We start from the raw sequence: 20,978 nt of genomic DNA on the forward strand, positions 1-20,978 counted from the left end.
ATTGCGTTGTACAATGGATTTTACTTGGCCAAGAGGAAGAATGATATTAACAATGGATGAACCCAGAAAACAATTGTGAAGTCAGGCCCACAGAGGCGAAGGATGCATTTTTTCTCTCTAGATGTAATTTTTAAATATACATGTAAACATATACAGGGTCATGAGCAGATGTACACATAAATGAATTAACCGAAGTATGATATATGCATGGGAGAATTCAAATAGTATAATTATTTGGAAAAATGAACACATACTCCCACTAAATGAATGTCTGGAAGCTGGTTCTTAAGATTGATAGGGGCAACATGATCTTGTATTTAAAGAATCCCATAGACTCCACTCCCAAATTACTCAAGCTGATTCAAAACTTTGGCAAAGTAGCAGGTTATAAAATTAACCCCCAAAAATCAATGGCTTTTCTATATGCCAACAATGAGAAAAGGATGGCTGAAATTAGGAAAGCAACTCCATTTGTAATAGCCCCACAAAAAATAAAATACCTAGGAATTAACTTAACCAAAGAAGTGAAGGACCTCTATGATGAAAACTTTAAAATCTTGAAAAAGGAAATCAACACAGAACTTAAAAAATGGCAAAACCTCCCATGATCCTGGATTGGCAAAATTAACATCGTGAAAATGGCAATACTTCCCAAGGCTATCTACAAATTCAACGCGATACCTATCAAAATTCCACCCTCATTCTTCAAGGAAATAGAAGAGGGAATCCAAAAATTCATATGGAACAATAAAAGACCCCGAATAGCAAAAACGCTCCTCAACGGAAAGAACACTGCTGGAGGAATATCAATACCAAATTTCAAACTCTACTATAAAGCCATAGTAATCAAAACAGCTTGGTATTGGCATAAGAACAGACCTCAGGACCAATGGAATAGAATTGAAAACCCAGAAATGAACCTACAAACCTACAACCATCTAATCTTCGATAAGGGAGCGAAAACAATAGAATGGAACAAAGACAGCCTCTTCAGTAAATGGTGCTGGCAAAATTGGTTAACTACATGTAGAAAACTAAAGCTAGATCCTTATATATCACCCTGCACCAGAATCAACTCCAAATGGATCAAAGACCTTGAACTCAAATCGGTCACTCTGAAAACATTACAGGATGGAATAGGAGAAACCCTAGGTCTCCTTGGCTCAGGCCGAAATTTTCTGAATAGCCGGAAGCACAACAAATCAAAGAAAGGTTGGACAAATGGGATTGCATAAAGTTGCAGAGCTTCTGCAGGGCAAATGACATAGCTGGCAAGATCAATAGAAAGCCCACCGATTGGGAGAAGATCTTTACTAGCCATACAACGGACAAGGGTCTCATATCTAAAATATACTTGGAACTCAAAAAATTAAACCCCCCAACAACAAATCCTGAAAGAAACAACTGCCCAATAAATAAGTGGGCGAAAGACTTAAAGAGAAGCTTCTCTGAAGAAGAAAGAAGGATGGCCAATAGACACATGAAGAAATGTTTAACATTCCTAGCCATAAAAGAAATGCAAATCAAAACAACATTGAGATATCACCTCACTCCAGTTAGAACAGCAAAAATCAAGAACTCTAACAACAACAGATGCTGGAGGGGATGTGGACAGAAAGGAACCTTACTTCATTGTTGGTGGGAATGTAAACTTGTTCAACCACTTTGGAAAGCAGTATGGAGGTTCCTCAAAAGACTTCACATAGATCTCCCCTATGATCCAGCAATCCCACTTTTGGGCATTTACCCAAATGTTTACAAACAAGACCACACTAAAGCTACCAGCACAACAATGTTTATTGCAGCATTATTTACCATAGCTAAGATATGAAACCAACCCAGATGCCCCTCAGTAGATGAATGGATCAAGAAAATGTGGTATATATACACAATGGAATTCTATGCCTCCATCAGAAAGAATGACATTTCCCCATTTGTTAGGAAATGGAAAGGTTTGGAAAAAATTATATTAAGTGAAGTAAGCCAGGCCCAAAGAAACATAGGTCCCATGGTTCCCCTTATTTGCAATATCTAGTATAGGTATGAGTCAAGCGGAAAAGGTAAGATAATGTGATGTTAGGAAAATGAACCCTTAAATATGTATTTTAATGTTTTCGTTTATTTCATGCATGTGTTTCTAACGCATTTATAAGATTATTTCTTTGTTGCTTTGTATGTCCCTCCCCCACAGTGTAACCCCCGCTTTCACTATATTTGATGTCAGTATAACATGTGGAGGAGATGGGGACAAACAAGTCGTTTAAGGATTCAGGTGGACCTGTTGCAACAATGAGAAGTACAAAATGTCATGTCAAAACCAGCTTTACAATGTCGGTGTTGGGGGGGAGGGGAGTATAATTGGGTGGGGGGAGGGGGGAGGCGGGGAAGGGAGGTGAAGGGTAAACAAAGGAGGAGGCTGCAATGCTTGGTAAGAAATGTATGCATTATCCTGCCCATGTAATTGTAACCCCTCTGTACAGTATGTTCTGAAATAAAATAAAATAAAATTAAAAAAAAAAGATTGATAGGGGCAGGGCATCAAAGGAAGGGAATATATAAATGAAAAAAAAGGAGAGGGAGAATATATAGCCATTCAACTAGAAATATTGAGAAGAGGTGTTGGGAAGGAGGGGAGAGGGCAATGAAAGAGGTGATATGGATCAAGACACATCATTTGTTGAATGATATTCCCTCTGTACAACTGCTTAAAGATAAAAATATAATAACTATTATATTTTTATGTTAATAAACACATCTACATCCTAAAGCATCTTTAGACTTGGCACTGACTGGTGGCTTGTACCTCTAATCATAGCTACTGGGGAAGCTAAGGTTGCAAATATCAAAGTTGTAGGCCAGCCCAAAGAAAAAAGTTTGAGACCCCTCCTCCTCAATTTCAACAACAACAACCAAAGCTAAGCATGGTATCATAGTCCTATTATCCCAGCTACAATGGTAAACAAAAATGGGAGGATTTTAATCTGGGGCATTCTGGGCATAAAATGAGACCCTATCTCAAAAATAACTAGAACAAACAACAAACAGGAAGCTATAGTTGTGACTCAAGTCAAATACCTGCTTAGGAAGCACAAAGGCTTAAGCTCAGATCCCAAGCTCCAGAGAGATAGGTAGGTAGGTAGATAGGTAGATAGATAGATAGAGACAAACATACATACATACATACTTGCTTGTGGTTCAGTGACTTCTCTATAGTCTCTATTTTGCCTGGATTTTTGCTGACTAGTATGATAGCTGTGTGTAGATAACTGATACAGATCTGGTTAAGTACAGAAGATCAGCTTAGCAGTTCAGTGGTTTGAGTTTTATGTCAATGAAAATAGTGCCCAATTTGTTCCCATTAATCCAAGATTTCAGAATATTCTCAAATAACTGTTGCTCTATATCATAATTACTTGGGCTAACTTCTACCCCATTCATCTTGTTACGCACAAAGCTAATGACTAGAAGAACACAGGTTTTCTAAAGTTGACTTAGAAAACAAGTTATGAAATATCACCCTTATATTCAGATCCTAACTTATTTTGTTGAGAAAATATTGTTGCCATTTATTGCAATTAAATGTTTCTTATCCAAAGGATTTGGGGGTGGCCAGGTGTCCTCTTACCTCTTCAACTCATTGTCTGGTCACTCATTAAGTCACAAGGTAGCAAGCAGACTTTCCTTTCTGAGTCAGTGAGTTGCCAGGACCTGGTGTGAATTTACAAGTTCAAGGATTTCAGAATAGGGCTGGTCTATCATGAAGTGTTCTCAGAACCACATCTCCTCACATAGCAATAGTCCCTGCAGACCCAGAGGGAATGAGAGGCCCACCTCATACTCCCTCCACTAATCCTCTGCACTCCCATGCCATATGGACAAAGTGCCTTAGGGCTATCCTCCAGAACTTCCAGTTGTTCTAGTTTGCAACAGAGGGCAATCTTCTGATGATCTCCAAAATTGCAACAAACCTCAATGTACTCACACATTTTCTGTCATCATGATTTGGAAAACAAGTTTGTCACACCTGTGAAGCTTGTGGCCCCTAAGAGAAAAGTTTCAAGATAGCCTAGATGTTCTTTGTCAGGGTGCTTCTGGTTTATAACACTAGATTTTGTCTGTTGTGAAATAAGGATGAAGATGTATCACACTACTTAGGAAGATCCCATACAATCATGTGTGTGATGAACTTCGTCACATTTCCTTTGTTTTTCAGTTTCCTCAGTTGCCAAATTGCCACATTCTGGTACACTGGCTAGTGACACTACTATTCAGGAAACAATACTGCTCTATTGTGCCCTGGCTTATCATTATTTATGAGGAATGTGTCCACAGTGTGTTGTAATGATTAAGCTTTTACTCTTCAATACACCAAATATCATAACATGACTTCCCTTTTACCTGAAGAATGAAGTGACTAATGACTTATCAGCAAGACAGGAGGCCTTAAATGCATGATAAGTTTTTTGGATCATTCCCTGGTCACAATTGACTGTGTCTTTCTTTGTGCTCAGTCCTCCTCTGCTTATCAGTAGTTGTTTTTAACTCTATTGTCTTTCTTGCTTTCAATACTTTGGCACTTCTAATCTAAACTGCCTCTATCTTAGAAACTCTAATTTTTAAGATCCACTTTTTCATGTTTTTTGCTTTTTGGATTGAAAGTATGTTTTTCTTAAAACACTCACCTGCTACTTAGTTTTAGTGGAATTTAGTTTAAAAGTATCATTTTAAGAAAGATTCATTGTTATCATGGTTCAGTGACTTTTTTATAATCTGCAATATTTTTATCATTATTGCTCAAAATCAGGAGCTTATTTTACGGGTCAATAATAATATTGATAATTCAATGAGATAAATATCTGGGAGACATCTGGTTGTACACAGAGGATTATTTCTTTTTTTTTTTCTTTATTTTGGTTCCAGTCGTGGTGCCTGAACTCTGGGCCTGGGCACTGTCCTTCAGATCTTCAGCTCAAGGCAAGTGTTCTACCACTTGAGCCACAGCAACACTTCCAGTTTTTTTTTTCTTTTTGTTTATGTGGTGCTGAGGAATCAAACCCAGGGCCTCATGTATGCAAGGCAAGCACTCTAACACTGAGCCACCTTCCCAGCCCCCAGAGGATTATTTCAAGAGTGATTGGCTTTACATTCATATATCAATAAAATACTGTGTCATTTGTTCTTAAGTATCCAAGATCTCAGAATATTCTCAAATCACCACCTAAGCATATTTTACTTATTTCAGATAAAATTTCCCAAACTGGATTTTTATGAAGACAGTCTGTGAATATAGGAAATGAATGGAATACCAATGACAAGATGGTCACCAGTAGTAAGCTGATGAAGGAGCTTGAAGAGATTCACAGATGTGGAACAAGAAACTTCCTAGCATCCAGGTTAATAAAGCTAATTTATTGACTTGGTAAGGGCTTATTGTTCCTGATAGTCCTCCACATGATAAGGGGGCCTTCAGAATCAAAATCAACATTCCAGCAGAGTACTATCTCAAACAAAGATCCATCACCCTAACATTGATGAAATAGGGTAGATCTGCCTGCCTGCCAGTCATTCGTGTTGAGAACTGGAAGCTAGCCACCAACACTGAGAAAGTAATTCAGTCGTCTGTATCACTAGTGAACAAACAGAGGAAATGAGAATCACTTTTCAAATGCTGCCCACTTGTGACCAAGCTAAACAATCTCAAAGCCCCAAGTGAAAAACAAGCGAAGAGGTTTCTTGTCTCTTCAGGTTTTGAGAATAGAGTGCATATTAGATTCATACTGCTCTAGAAAACATTAAGCAAAAAAAAAAAAGTCTTAGAACATATCATGACTTTTATATTCTAAGATATTTATATTAATGATTTTTTAATAAATTTTCTGCATTATGCTGTGGCTCAAGAGGTAGAGTACCAGCCTTGAGCAAAAGGATCTCAGGACAGAGCCCAGTCCCTGAGTTCAAGCACCAGGACTAAAAAAAAAAAAAAAACAGAAAAGAAAGAAAAAAGAGCATTGTGAAGGTGGCGGGGCCGGGAAGGTGGTAGAGTGCTTGCCTGGCATGCATGGGGCCATGGGTTCAATTCCTCAGCATCACATAAGCAGAAAAAGCCAGAAGTGGCACTGTGGCTCAAATGGTAGGGAGATAGCCTTGAGCTGAAAAGCTGAGGGACAGAGCCCAGGCTCAGAGTTCAGGACCCTTGGCCGACAAAAAAGGAAAAAGAAAAAAAACCGAACAGGAAAAAAATGAAACTGGTTCATTACATCAGACTTATACAAGAAGTTTATGTCCTAAGCAAAGTATAACATGTAAGTATTCCCTCTCTAGCTTCTGAGTGGCCATGAGATGAGTAGGAACAACATATTTTGCATTTATGGTATAGTAATTTATCTCTTCTTGCTTTTTATATTGTTTTACTTTGCTTTTTTGCTTTGTATTGTTGCTGGTTTTTTTTTTGTTTTTGTTTCTCTTTATTTTGAAACTTTCTTGCCTTGGTTAGTAGTACTTTATTTTATTGAACTTTTCAATAATTGGTATTTAGATTTATTTATTTCATATATATACTTTATCTGTTTCAACTACTGTTGCTGCTTTTGATTGATATTTGTTTGTTGACTCATTTGGACAGCACTGGAGTTTGACTTAAGAGCCTCATTTGTTTGATGTACTTGCTGGTCTAGTGCTCCACCACTGAAGTCACACATGTAGTTAGTTATTGCTAGTTATGTAGGATATAGACTCTTACGAACTGTTCAACCTGGGCCTGTTCAGAACCAACATCCTCCATTTTCTCAGCTTCTTGAGTACAAGAATTGCAGGTATGAACCACCACTATCTGGCTCATTATTGGCTTTTAAATTTCATGGTCTGTTTTTTTTTTCATTTTTCTATATAGGAAATTCATCATAATAGATTTAAGATCAAATGAGTTCTCAGGCCATAATGGACTTGGGATAGAGATGGAATATGCTAGAAATATAGCAAAAAAAATCTAGAAAATTCCCAAATATTTGGACATCAAATTGTACATTTCTGAATAAAACTAAAGTAAAAAAAGATGCATCAAAAGAAATGAATATCTTTTAAATAAAATCAAAATGGTAATACTGCTAATATACATTGGTAAATTACAGAAAAAGTGATCCTTCTAAGGATAGATAGGTGTTATGTTACAGAAGAAGTGGTTAAAAGTCAAAAATTAATAATGTATCATTTCAGATTAGTAGGCTAAAGAAAGATAAATTTCTTTGAGGAATCCTATCATCTGGGTTTGGAATATAAAATCTTCTTTCTCAAAATATTGTTACAATTTCAGCATTGAGCCAGCAGATGGAGATAAGTCACATAAAAAACAAAACACAGGGGCTATCTGAGCTTTTGTGTTAAAGGCTAGAATTCGAACACTTGAGCCCTAAACCTACTTCTAGCTTTTCCTGAGTAATTCATAAGAATGTCACAGACAAAGGGTGAAACTGGCAGTGATACTGACTAGACACTATGTTGACAATGAACTATACAACTTGTGGGGGAAGGGTGTCCAGAGGGGAAAAAAACTGGGAGAAAATAAAGGAAGAGGGGACACTGTTCAAAAAGAAATGCATTCATTACCTGAGTTGTGTAACTGCAGCTCCTCTGTACATCACCTTTACAATAAATTTTTAAAACACATATACAAGATAGTACTTAATTCATTAGCAATCTGAGTTGACAGGTACTAGCTTAATTTATTGCCTCTCCCAACAGCCAATGGTTTAAGATATCAAGTAATAAAAAAAAGGGAAAAGCAATACAGAAATGAGTGAGTGTCTCCAACTTTAGGACAGGAAATATTAACCTAAGACATTCAGTGCACTTTCTAGAGAAATGAGGTTCAGCTAGACACTAATTTGCTGCAAGCCTGGTGCCAGTACTTGCTCACTCCTATAATCCTAGCTAAACAGGAGGCTGCCTCTGAGGATCAAGGTTCAAAGCCAGCCTGGGCAGGAATGTCCATGAGATTTTTGTCTTCAATTAAGAATCAAAAAAGCTGAAAATTGAGCTGTGACTCAAGTGGTAGAATGCTAGCCTTCAGCACAAAAGCTCAGTGATAGCACCCAGGATTTGAATTCAAGCCCCAGAACAAGAAAAAAAAAAACCAAAACTACAACAACAAAAATCTCACATATTTGGCCTAGAACTTGCATACTACAGTTCTTTCATCAGCCACTCTTGCTTGTATTCTAAATACTTTGGTATATGATAAAAATGCAGTTTTTTGACAAGTACTGATGACCCATGCCTATAATCCTAACAACTCAGGCAGATAACTTCTTGAGACTCAGCACCAATTAACCAGAAAAAGCTGGAACTAGAAGTATGGCTCAAGTGGTAAAATGACAACCATGAGCAAAAATACTGAGCTGAAACACAATTTCATGACCTAGTGCCAGAAAAGAAAAATAAACACAAGCAATACATAAAAATGTATGAAAATATATGAAGAAAGGGCTGGGAAGGTTGCTCAGTGGTAGAGTGCTTGCCTTGCATGCCTGAGGCCCTGGGTTCGATTCCTCAGCATCACATAAGCAAAAAGAAAAAAAGCCAGAAGTGGTGGCTCAAGTGGTAGAGCGCTAGCCTTGAGCTGAAGAGCTGAGGGACAGCTCTCAGGCCCAGAGTTCAGGCCCCATGACCGGACCCCAAAAAATAAAAATATATGAAGAAATAAAGAATTTCAAATTATTGTTTGTAAATACTGTTCTATACATAGACAGCTATATAGCATTCAATAATCATGTGTCATTCATCTGCTCTTGGACTCTTTCAGTACATTAAGAGCTTTCAAGTCAAGTTTGAGTTATATTATTCCATGTGGCTTTTTCCAGCTAAATGCATCTGTAGTAAGTTTCTCTACCAGAAAGTCTTATGTGAACTTTAATGGCAGTTTTATTAGATACAGGTGTTGGTTATACTTTAGAATACACTGAAAGCTCTTGAAAAACATGGGTAATGGAGATGAGGAAAGCAAATAAGGAGTTAAATCTGATTAAAACACTATCCATGAGGCAAGCACCAGTGGTTCAAATCTGTAATTCTAGCTACTCAGCAGGTGAGATCAAGCTTCCAATCTCTCCAGGGTAGTAAAGACCATGAGATTCTTATCTCCAGTTGAAAAAAGACACAAGCCAAAAGTGGAGCTGTGGCTGAAGTGGTAGAGCACTAGCATGAGCTAAAAAAGCTTGGGGACAGCACCCAGCCCCAGAATTCAAGGCCCAGAACAGGCACACACACACACACACACACACACACACACACACACACACACACACACACACATACACACACACACACACACACCACTGTACATACATGTGTAAAACACCAAGATAAAAGGTTTTTGAATAAGCATCATTCACTAAAAATAATGAATGTGAAAACAGGTCCTGTCTAGGATTAGGTTACTCTAAAAAAAAAAAGAGATCAGCACAGACCATCTATTAGTTCTGAGATCCCAATACCACACTGTAAATATAAAAGACTGTGCCAATTAGGGGACTATGATTGGTCCCTGATGCTCTAGAAGAGGAGGGAATTAAGAAGAGCTCAAGTAACTGCATTTTAAGATTAACCCCACCAACCTGTAGCTGTGCTGCCCTCAGAATAACCTCAGAAGAGGAACAGTTCTCAAAAAACCACAGGTTGCCACCAACCCTGCGCACCCTTAAGGAGCCGAGCAGTTGCCTAAGTGTTCCATCAGAAAAAGGGGAAGTGCAGTCAGGGCAGACCCCTGAACTGGTGAACTTGCTTACTTGTTTGGAACCCCCTTGAACTTGTGAACTTGTTTAATACTATAAAAGCTGTGCTAATTTTGATCTCGGTGCCTCTTAGCGTCACCGAGTGCACGGAGGACCAAGCTGGAGCTTGCAATCAACGACTCTTTGCTGTTTGCATTGATCATGGTCTCTGGTGGTCTGTGAGGGGATGTCAGAAAACTGGGCACTTCAGTTACTAATGGAAGGACAAACAATGAGGATGTCAAAATTGGTCAACATACTTTACATATATGCTTGAGATTGGGACAATGAAGCCTTTCGAAATTTGTCTGGGAATGGTGAGGAGTTGGGATGAGGGAGGGTGATAGAGAAGTGAATTTGTTCAAGGCACATTGTAGGAATATATGAACATGTCAACATGAGGTTTCCCTGTACAATTAATTCATGCTAATGAAAATGTAAAAGGAAAAAATCCACACTTCAATTTCAGTATTTTAATTAGTGATTGTCTGGTACATTGAAATATCTCTTCAAATCTTAAAAATGAAATATTGATTTAAAAAAAGAATGACTGCTTAAGCAACATAATCATACTGATCATTTCAATAGGGATAGACAAATTCTTTTTAAAAAAATGCAAATCTGGAGAAAACAGCAGAAACCATAAGAGTACATGATTGTGCTCATTACTTTGTGAAATCTCTATTTTCTGCAGTCAACATTGCTCATGTTTAGCCCATTCATTTTTTTTGGGGGGGGGGTCTGGTCGTGGGACCTGAACTCTGGGCCTGTGCGCTGTCCCTCAGCTCTTCAGCTCAAGGCTAACGCTCTACCACTTGAGCCACAGCACCACTTCCAGTTTTTTTTTATTTTTACTTATGTTGTGCTGAGGAATCGAAAGCAGGGCCTATGCATGCAAGACAAGCACTCCATAACTGAGCCATCTTCCCAGCCCCCCATTCATTTTTTAAAGTTTTTAAGTAGCTATTTCAATAAATGTTTCCATTAACAGCAGCACTAGCTTCCTTGCAGTCTTGGTCTTCATTAAAGTTTCCCAAAGAGTCAACGATTCTGAATCTAGGAGACATGTAAAATTGGTACATATGAACTCCCCAATAAAGACTGATCAATCCTGTCTCATTTCTTCTCTGATTACTAGTTGCAAAATCATCAATTATACAAAGAAAATAAACATGTTATTTTGTTGTTTCATTGTTCACAACATCCTTTGGCACTATCTGACCTATCAATTTCATGGCATCTTTGTCATGAATTTAAGTAATAAATTCATAGAATTATTCTAGAAAAGCATACTAATTCCATACTGATAATGATAAAATACTACACATCTACTTTTTAGAAAATGAGAGTCAACTCATTTTCTGGTGTAATGCTCCAAACTGAATTTCCACTGACAGAGCAGGAGACACCGGGAGAAGCTGGTCATTGTGTGTAGTAGGAAAGCTCCTTGCTGACTCACAGTGCTGAACTACAGCCATGAAGCTACCAAGCAGCTCCAATTGCAACAATACCCTAACGTATTCCAATGTTGTTAATACATAATGCTAAGATTTTCAAAAATACATGTGTATAATGTATTTACATTTAATGTACTATATTTATATCTATAACATGAGGTTTCTTTCCTTTCAAAGTAATCATAGTATAAATATGTGCTTAGCTTAGCTTAGTTTCAGTTCACCTATTGAATAGAGGAACGACACAGAAATCTTTATGCATATAATTAATACATACTTCTTTTCAGTTTTCTAGGAACCTGAGCATTGGAAGATAAAGCAAAGGATTTAATCCTCAATTAATATTCTTGGCTCAAAGGAACAGAGAATAGCCAATTTGATAGAACTTTCCTTTAATTATGTCAGATTTTAAAACATTCCTTTCTTAAGAGCAAAGTAGGATGTTTTCTTAAGTTCTCATGAGCAAAAGTAAGAAATATATATGTATATATATATATATGTATATGTGGAAAAAAAACTGTGTTCCAAGATTTGAGATGAAAAGACAGACCATGAATGGGAAAGCCAAGAATGTATAAATGCCCTACCATATACAAAGACTAATTACTGCTAAAGAACTTGAAATGATACTCATATGTGATGAAAAAAATATATATTTGGAATCTGTTTTGATGTCTATACCTCTGATTTAATTACATTACTTCAAATCTTGAATTTCAAACTATTTTTCAATTCTTACCTGTTGATTCATCCAGTTTCCTAAGACCATTCAGTGAGAGCACAGCTACATTTTGGAGAGGAGTAAAGCCCTTGATGAATGGGGCTATGTCAGTCTTAAGAAGAACTCGTGGTGGCAGGCCCTTCTCGAAGTTATGTGTTCTGATCAAGGTAGGGGGATACAAGGATGCAACTAAATAATTCACAACAACACACCAACTTTTCTCAAAATCTGCTTCTGGTTTGGAATAGTAAAGAAGTCTGCAAGACAAATGGAAAACATACTCACTTCATTTCAACCTCATTTCATTCAAGATTGTCTTCTGTTAAGAAAACAAAATGCAAATAAAATAAAATAAAATAAAAACAAATACTGATATTCAACAGCAATAAAAAAAAAGAAAACAATCTATACTTCATTGAGAAATAGGTCTTAAAGTAGAATGACATTAGTCTATGATACCTTCAAAAGTTTTGGAGATGGCTAATAGGTTTGTGAACCTGAAAAGGATCATGCCACATTGATACCATTTTATATACCTCTCTAAGACACATAGAAAACATTTTGATGGTTGATTTGTAAGAATGGTAAGAGTGTAAATAACTCTCTTTGGTAATATAGAAATAAGTGCCATTGGTGTGTGTCCCCAGCATACTAAGCACCCCAAAGAAAGATGTCAACTTTTCTTGTTTCCTTTGTATTCTGGAACTAGAACTCAAGGCCCAAGATTTTGTTCTCAAAGCTAGCAGTCTACCATTAGAGCCACAGATCCACTTCTGACTCTTTAGTCATAAAGTTAGACTTAAGAATCTCAAAGACTTTCTTGCAGGCTTCAAACCAAGATCTTCAGATGTCATCCTTCTGAGTAGCTAAGATAACAGATGTGAGCCACTGGCATCTAGCATTCCTTGGCTTTGGGGGGAAGGGATTAGAAGCTTTTAAAATGGAGGATATCTTTCTCAAAATTCCTCATATTTATAGGTCTAATAATTATAGTTGGAAGTAGTAACAGGCGCAGATTCTGTCTTAAACAGCTATTTCAGCATGCTAAATGATTTAAAGATATGCAAAATTCTTGTTCCCCATAAGACATGTACACACCTTCCTTGGCTCACTAAGAGCATCCTCCTCCAAGCCTTACCAATCCCAGCACCTTAGTCATCTCATCACAAAGCAGCAACTCCTTCTCTGTTCCCATGGCACCATCTGCATTCTTGAAAGTTTCTTATATCACTAGATTATATTTTCATTCACAGAAGCTAGGTCTTTTTGACTACCATCAAACAGAAAATGCTTGTATGATGCTTGTAAGTGCCAATTAAACCGTGGAATGACAAGGAACACTAGCTAACATGGTCTCCCACCTTCCTTCCTTGCCTGGAGGTGGTAGAACAGCAGATTTAGATCCTTGGTGACAAGGGTTTACTTGTGAATCACTACTCTTTTTTAGACCACATTTGCCTTTCAAATGAAGATAAGAACACCTGACTGTTACTAAGGTTCTTGTGCAAAGAACACTAAGCACCAGTAACAGTGAATGTGCTACATTCCAAAGGATTAGGACAATAGGAAATGGAATGACAGCACCACTTCATAGACATTGGAGAAAGGACCCAATGTGAACTTCTATAGTCAGTGACCTTTCCAAATACTTTGGCTGAATGAGTTGTTCATGCCATGAGTGAGATGAACAATTTCTGTGTGACCATGAAAATATATTTTAAAAAACAACTTCAAATCCTTCATATAAATTTTATGAATAGGTAGACTGGAGCCAGTCAGTTCTAGAATTCAATTCTCTAAGATTAGAGCACATGAAAGCCACACAGTAGTGTCGTACTGAAATAACACTTCTTTACATAGCCTGTTCTGAAGAAAGTAACTGATGTTTGGCAATGTGTAGTATGTTACAATGGTGGACCCAACTCTTCACCATTTTCTATAATCCAGTCTACAGTTATTTGCCTAAAAACTTGGAAAAAGAAGTCGGTATGTTAAAGAAGGGATCAAGAGTTCTCCATTCCTTCCTTTCCTCCCTTAAGAATATTAGAAGCCACCTTTCACTTTGGAAGCAGGTGACTAAAACTGTCTTTTCTGGAGACCAACAAGAATAAAGATAAATTTATTTGGAACCATGTTGCTTATAGTTAATGATTGCTTAGATAAACAACATATCATGTTTACCCTAGGGGCATTCTTATAGTTGAAAAATTCCATTCTGGGCCTTAGAAATGTAGTGCTCCTCCTTACAAGTTGTTGTGCACTATAACTTGTTCAATATGAACAATTGTTCAATATGAAATTGTACATTATGAACAATTTCCAAGGGCACTAGATTCCTGAGGAAAGTTTCAAATGTGGATGGGATTCCAAGACTACCAGGAAAGAAGCCCAAAATTAGAGATTAATGTTCTAAATTGTGAAAACAACCTCCTAGATTCCTAGTGTCACAGACACTAGAAGAAAGATTAGTTAAGAACTGTGCCTCAAACAATTTTACCTTTCATTCATCTGTTCAGAATTTACTAGAGGATGGGTCCTACCAAATAATGCACAGGGAAGACTCTGGAAAAATGCAAATGGATGATAAAACACCAGTAAAAGGAGGCAGAAAATATCCCCAGGGCAGCAGTATAATCAGATCACTGGATCATACCTGGCCTTTAGGCACATCATAGAAAGTGCATTGCTTAGTAACAGAAGAGGAGATACATACAGTATGTAGCACATCACACGGTGTAATAGTGTCATGTGTACAGAACACTGAGACAGCACATAGGACAATGATTATCTGTCAAGTGGATAAAACAGTAAGGAAAAGTGATCCATTCAGTCTGAGGCAAAATATGACTAATGATTACAGCCATAGCAATCTCAACTCTGAACATCAACCTAAGGAAGATGACTAACTTTGAATGTGATACTCCCCTAGCAGATTTTTGCCCTTTGTCATCACATACTTTCTAAGCTAGAACATCCAAAACAATTTGTAAATCACGCTATAAACACGGATGATGGAATTGGTTGTGTTTTCCTTGATCAGTCATGGGGCTTGAACTCAAGGCCGGGGCACTGTCCCTGAGCTTTTTGTGCTCAAAGCTCACACTCTACCACTTCCAGTTTTTGGGGTGGTTAATTAGAGATAAGAGTCTTATGGATGTTCCTTCCTGGGCTGGCTGTAAACCTAAATCCTCAGATTTCAGCCACCTGAGTAGTTAACATTACAGGGATAAGCCACTGGTGCCCAGCCTGGGATTTGTTTGTAATATTAAGGTTGAAAATCACTACCTCTCTTAAGGAAAAATAAAAAGAATAAATAAGTTTTTTAGTCATTTAACATTTAAAATTTATCCTTACTTATCTTCAAAATCGCCAAGAGATCCTTCCAAGGAGGAGGTATGTGCAGTCCATAGGTATCTCAAGATATCATCAAAGTCAGTGGAAGGTGACTTCAGATACTAAAGTATGGAAGAGAAAGCATGATTTGAAAAAAGTTCAAGACAATTGAAGTATTTCTCAATTGAGAAATGTTCTGCATAAAATTATTTTGAGTTTCTAAGAATTAATATGTCAAAGACTTTAGTGCCAAACAATTTGTAGAGAGAATATAATATATATGTATATATATTAATTTTAATAAGGCACCTTTATCCAGAAAACAAGAACTTCATTTTCAAAAGGCCCATTGTTTTATACTATCTAGAAGTATTTGTGTCCTATTCTCCCACAAACATTATTAAAATTACCATAAAAGTAAGAAGGAAAATTTTTGTTTCAATATTTAATTACCTTTACAGCAATTAATTGAATATTAAATAGATAATTACATCTTTTTATCACTGATTTTAGTCCTTTCCTGTATTTAACCTAGGTATGCTCTGTCGTTTATTTATTTGGTGGTACTAGGTTTGAACTTGATGTCCTGCTAACTAATCAGAAACTCTAATACTTGAGGCATGCCTTCACACGTTTTCAATGTTAGTTATTGTTCAGGGAGGGTCTCATGTTTTTGCTTCAGCTAACCTCAGACTACATTCCTGACCTATAGCTTCTCCCTATAGCTGGACTCATAGTTTCATGTCACCATGCCTGGCTCACTGATTGAGATGGGATTGTACTAATGTTTTGAACCCCAATCCTCCTGATCTCTGTTTCCCAAGTAGTTAGGATTGCAGACATGATTCATTATGCCTAGCTTTTCACTGAATATTTATTTCAGAAAACCATCCATTTGTTTAGTTCTCACCATATATGATTATTTATTAATTTTCATTGAAATAAATGGGTTCCTCTAAAATCAAGTCTGCCATTGCATTTCTCCTAAGATCTCACAGCTTACCTAAACTTACTATTAACCATTCTGGCTTGTCTACCCTACAGTTTAAAACAAATCTAATATCCTCAATTTGGGAGCTATACATCATATAAACTGAGAAGAATGGATAAATTTTACATTAATGCTGTGATGGAGTTATAATTATCAATGATGTGTATTGTACTACTGTGCTACTTAGCCTCAATATATGTAGTACAACAATTCACATTTTCATAATAAGGAAAATGTTTTTGTACATTACCCCTAAAACAGACTTAATCAAAAATTGCAACTTAACCATCTCTTGACATGATAAGAGTCTATGGCAATACTTAAAGAAGCAACCTGATAAAAAGCATTCCACTGTTTCATCATCTCGGGGTGGGATGAACGACAGCCAGAAACGTTGTAACAAAACCTCTGCTGATCCTTGGGTGGTGGCAGTAGTGTGACTTCATCGGGTGATATCCCCATAATGCCAGAATCAACCGCAGAAAGGAAAGGTATTGCACACAGAAAATAATTTATATCTGTAACAACAAACAAACATCAAGAGAATTTTGGTTTGCATATGGTCAGTTTCCAGGGGTTGAGATCAGGGCCTCACACTGTTAACTCTTTTTTTTTTTCATTCCTGGCTGATGTTTTACCATTTGATCTATACCTGCAGTCCAACGTTTTTGCTTGTTGTTTAGGGATGGAGTCTCAGAGATTTTCTACTTAGTCTGTCTTTAAACTCTTGAAACTTAGATTCTCTGGACTCAGCTTCGCAACATGTTAGAGTTAAAGGCATAAGCCACTGGTACCTACTTCAAAAACATGTTTGTAATGAGGCCATAGGGCATTAACAGTTGGTGGGAATGTGAACTGGTTCAACTTCTCTGGAAAGCAGTATGGATGTTCCTCAAAAGATTAAACATAGAGCTCTGCTATGATCCAGTAGTCCCACTCCTGGGCATTTACCCAAACAATCACAAACAAGGCCACATAGAAGTTGCAAGCACAACTAGATTGATTGTAGCATCAGTTATCATAGCTAAGATATTGAACCAACTCAGATCTCTCTTAGTAGATTAATGGATCATGAAAATGTGGTATAAATATGCAATGGAATTTTATGTTTCCATCATAAAGAATGACATCACCATGAACACAAGGAAATGGAAAGACTTGGAAAAAATTATATTTAATGAAGTAAGACAGACCAAAAGAAGCATAGGCTCCATGGTTTCCCTCATTTGTAATAATTAGAATAGGTCTAGGATAGCCCTAGCAGAGGATCACAATAGCTCAATAGCTATGTACATACAATGATGCTAATGGAAATAAACTCCAAGATATGGGAACACAAGGTTTAAGAGTTTTTTGTTTTGGTTTGTTTTTAATGTATTGCATGAAGTTACTTCCGTGCTCCTTTTTTTCCTTTTTTTTATCCCCTATTGCCAGTCTTTTATTTTGGTACCCTGTGTATTGTATATATGTTTATCAGATTTGAGGAAGGGAAGGGGAATAATAAAATGGTGAGACAAAGGAAAAGGGTGAACCGATGCAACAGTGATACTCAAGGACAGTAAGTTGGACATGAACTTTACAACTTGCAGGGCAGGGAAGTCTGGGGAAAGAAAAGTGGGAGAAAACAAGGGGGGGTAACAGTGTTCAACAAGAAATGCACTCATTAACTTATTTATGTAACTGTAAACCTTCTGTACACCACCCCTACAATAAAATACAATAAAACGAATACAGATTCAGAAGCAGGAGATAAAAATTGGGGACAAAACTCTAAAATATTATATAAAAACCCTAAAGACCATGCATATAAATCAAATTCAATGTACTTCTGTTAGTAATACTATAATCATGAATATATACCAGTTCAAGAAATGTATCAATCAAAATACAGTAGACTTAAAGAATTCAAATAGTATGATTCCTTAGGAAGGCAAAATCAAGGTTTAGTAAAATAAAGCACTAGGAAATGGGTACGTGAAGGGGGTAGGGTGGGGTTGGGTCAAGGGAAAGAGGAGAAGAAGGGGAGACTTCAGTCAAGAATTCAATGCATATTCTACAAAATATAGAAGAGTTAGGGAAGAAGGGAGTAAGGGAGAGATGATCAAGGTTCATTTTACTCATAAATTGTTTTGTTAAATGGCAATTACTTTGTACAGCTACTTAATAGATAAGATTAAAAACAAAAGAACAGCTAGCTACTGGTGGCTCATAACTGTAACCCTAGCTAGTCCAAGGCTGAGATCTGAGGATCATGGTTGGAAGCCAACCAGGGCAACAAAAATCCTGAGACTCTTATCTGAAATTAACCACCAGAAAAATGCAAATGGAGCTATGGCTCAAAGTGTTAGAGCACTAGCCTTGAACAAGAGAAGGTCAAGTATAGTGCTCAAGCCTTGAGTCCAAGCCCCGTGACTGATTAAAAAATAAACAAATAATTTGCTCTATAGCTTTTTAAAAAAGGAATGTGAAAATAAAAAATAATTTAATAGACTTAGTAACACGCTTTTTCAAATATTAAATAAAACAGGAAGAAAACTATCAAATTGAGGTGGATACGATATTTCTCACCAAGATTATATTGTGAATTATAATTTTTTCTAAAGTAGTCTAATATGATTGTAGATTTTGCAAATGGATATTTTTTCTCTTAGAGAAGTATCTTTAATTTGAAGATATATTAAATGTCTGGTTTTAGCCCTTGTTTTAACCCAGGTCTCCAAATCAAACTATTCCTGAGTTCTAGCAGTAGATAATAAAATCAATAAATAATGAGACTAACAATCACATAAGCTAAAAGTTTTTCCCTCAAAGGCTATATTACAGCAGAGTTAAGCATTCTAATTCATACTGATGCCCTCTAGAAATCAGTGGTGTACTATAACCATGTATTTTTTTCATAGGTCTCAGCATAGCAGGATGATATACTGAACTACTAAGCTAATGGGGAAGGGAAATGAAATTTAAATTTTAGATCTGTGACAAGCCTATTCTTGAACTTTTGAGAAGAATGTGTAAAGTAATAAGAGAAATATATTTGGAGATACATATCACATGTGATTCCCTGAGAAAGTGAAAATTAACTTTATCTTGTGTCTTATAAATGGGAAATAAACTCTAAGAAGCAGATAGATATAAATACATATATACAATAGTTTTGCCAAACACACAAAATTAAAGAATTAGAAATTCCTTCCAACACATTTTAGCACTTTTTTATGTGACTGAAGTCTTAAATTACATGATGATAAAATAAAGTGTGACAACTATTCATCTGATTCATTTACTCATTTGACCAAGAAAAATTAAAGCACTGATTTCTTGACTTTTACTTCGTAGCTTCCTCAGTTCAAAAGACTCCATACCACACTTTGGGGACCTGCCTGCTAAGTGTCGCTGTTGATCTGTCAGATCTCTGATCTCTGATCTCTCAGAGGTCATGACTTTCTTCCACTTTGTGGTTCAGTTCTTCTGTAAAATGCTGGATGTGTCCTAAAAATGACTGTAGTTGATATCTTTTATAATGTGACAGAGTCTACCAGATACATCATGAATTTGATTCATTTTTATAGGAGAATTGTGAGTTGGGGAAAAGGTAATCAAGATTCTTGCCAAGTAAACCTACCAGTCCACCAACTGTCTGCAGAGATACACAGATGATCTTCTGATTCATAACCACAGTTAGTCTTTCTGGTAGGATCAGCTGATCTGCCTGGAGAACAGAGAATGCAGAGATTAGTAGTAGAGTATCTCTAATGCCAATAATTCAGATCTAATGTTGTTTTATGCTTGATAATTATGCCTAATTTTGTACTGAAGTTCCTACTAGAAATAGACAAAAAAGAACTTGTGAGAAAAGGAAAGTAGAGAAATATAATTATTCCAATGAGAAAAAAGGCAATTTTCAAAAACATGGGTGTGGTATACAGAGTTCCACTTTTCATAGATCAAGAGAAGGAAAACAAGAGGTTTCTCACCTGATCTGAATTGCCAGCCAAGTTGCAAAGGCAGTCCCCATAAGACATTTTGCTCATTTTCTGGAGCAAATTTTGCAAAATATGTGGCTGTCTGGCTCAGCAGAATTTTATACATCCCCATTCTGCTAGTGTAGACCCAGGGATCAATAATGTATTTTCCATTCTCCACCTTATAGTCACTGAACTGACCAGGACTCTCCTCCCATAGAGGGGGATAGAAACTTGAAAGGTTAGGAGCTCCTATTACAGAGGTAGAAAGATAACCCACTAATACCCATGCCCAGCAAGGAATGAAAGCCATGGTGCCAATGTTGGGGAACTGCGATTGGGTTGAGCTTTTATTGTAGAATGAAGGAGGAAGTAGCAATATTTTCCTACCCCACCTCTTGTTACTACTTTGCATTCTTCTTTTTTTTTTTTTGCAGAGGGTGGAGGTGTTGATAACTTTGATACATTTGTTAACATTCACTACAATTAAGTTATTTTTGCCAGCTGTGGAGAATTCACGAATTATGCTCAAACCTAAATACAAAATAAGGCTGTACTCTTGAATGATTTGTCAACAAAAAAAATTTTCAAAAATTATCCAACCCATACTGTGGTTATAAAATAGATCATTAGTGGCATTAGAATTCTTGTCCTCATTTAAAAAAAACATATTTCATAGAAAATGGGAATACTAACATATGTAATCATAGGCAGCCAAGATATGCTATAAAATAGGATTGATTTTGTTAT

At 36.7% G+C, this 20,978-nt stretch overlaps 1 protein-coding gene and 1 pseudogene across 1 annotated transcript; one reads left to right on the top strand and one right to left on the bottom strand.

Annotated features, from left to right (window-relative positions):
* The first annotated feature begins 5,316 nt into the window (after window positions 1-5,316).
* LOC138818984 (ubiquitin-conjugating enzyme E2 L3 pseudogene) lies at window positions 5,317-5,651 on the top strand (annotated as a pseudogene).
* Window positions 5,652-10,222: 4,571 nt separating this feature from the next.
* Window positions 10,223-20,551, bottom strand: LOC138819048 (protein LEG1 homolog). Its single transcript, XM_070010181.1, has 6 exons — window positions 20,241-20,551; window positions 19,889-19,975; window positions 16,600-16,784; window positions 15,297-15,397; window positions 11,961-12,199; window positions 10,223-10,820 (listed from the first exon to the last, which is right to left on the bottom strand). The coding sequence occupies exons 1-6, from the start codon at window positions 20,539-20,541 to the stop codon at window positions 10,720-10,722; spliced, it is 1,014 nt and encodes a 337-aa protein (XP_069866282.1). The 5' UTR covers window positions 20,542-20,551; the 3' UTR covers window positions 10,223-10,719.
* Between the last annotated feature and the right edge of the window lie 427 nt (window positions 20,552-20,978).

The sequence above is a fragment of the Dipodomys merriami genome, unplaced genomic scaffold, assembly GCF_024711535.1.
Source record: "Dipodomys merriami isolate MVZ:Mamm:240054 unplaced genomic scaffold, mDipMer1.0.p SCAF_8, whole genome shotgun sequence".
NCBI classification, from domain to species: Eukaryota; Metazoa; Chordata; class Mammalia; order Rodentia; family Heteromyidae; genus Dipodomys; species Dipodomys merriami.

Bases quoted from the DNA above. Each gene is read 5' to 3' on its own strand.
- LOC138819048 (XM_070010181.1), bottom strand. From the start codon at position 20,541: ATGGCTTTCATTCCTTGCTGGGCATGGGTATTAGTGGGTTATCTTTCT. The intron at 12,200-15,296 runs GTAAGGATAAAT...TTTGTCTTGCAG, and splicing joins CTTGGCGATTTTGAAGATAA to ACTTCTTTACTATTCCAAAC. The intron at 10,821-11,960 runs GTAAGAATTGAA...CATGTCTCCTAG, and splicing joins GAAACTGGATGAATCAACAG to ATTCAGAATCGTTGACTCTT.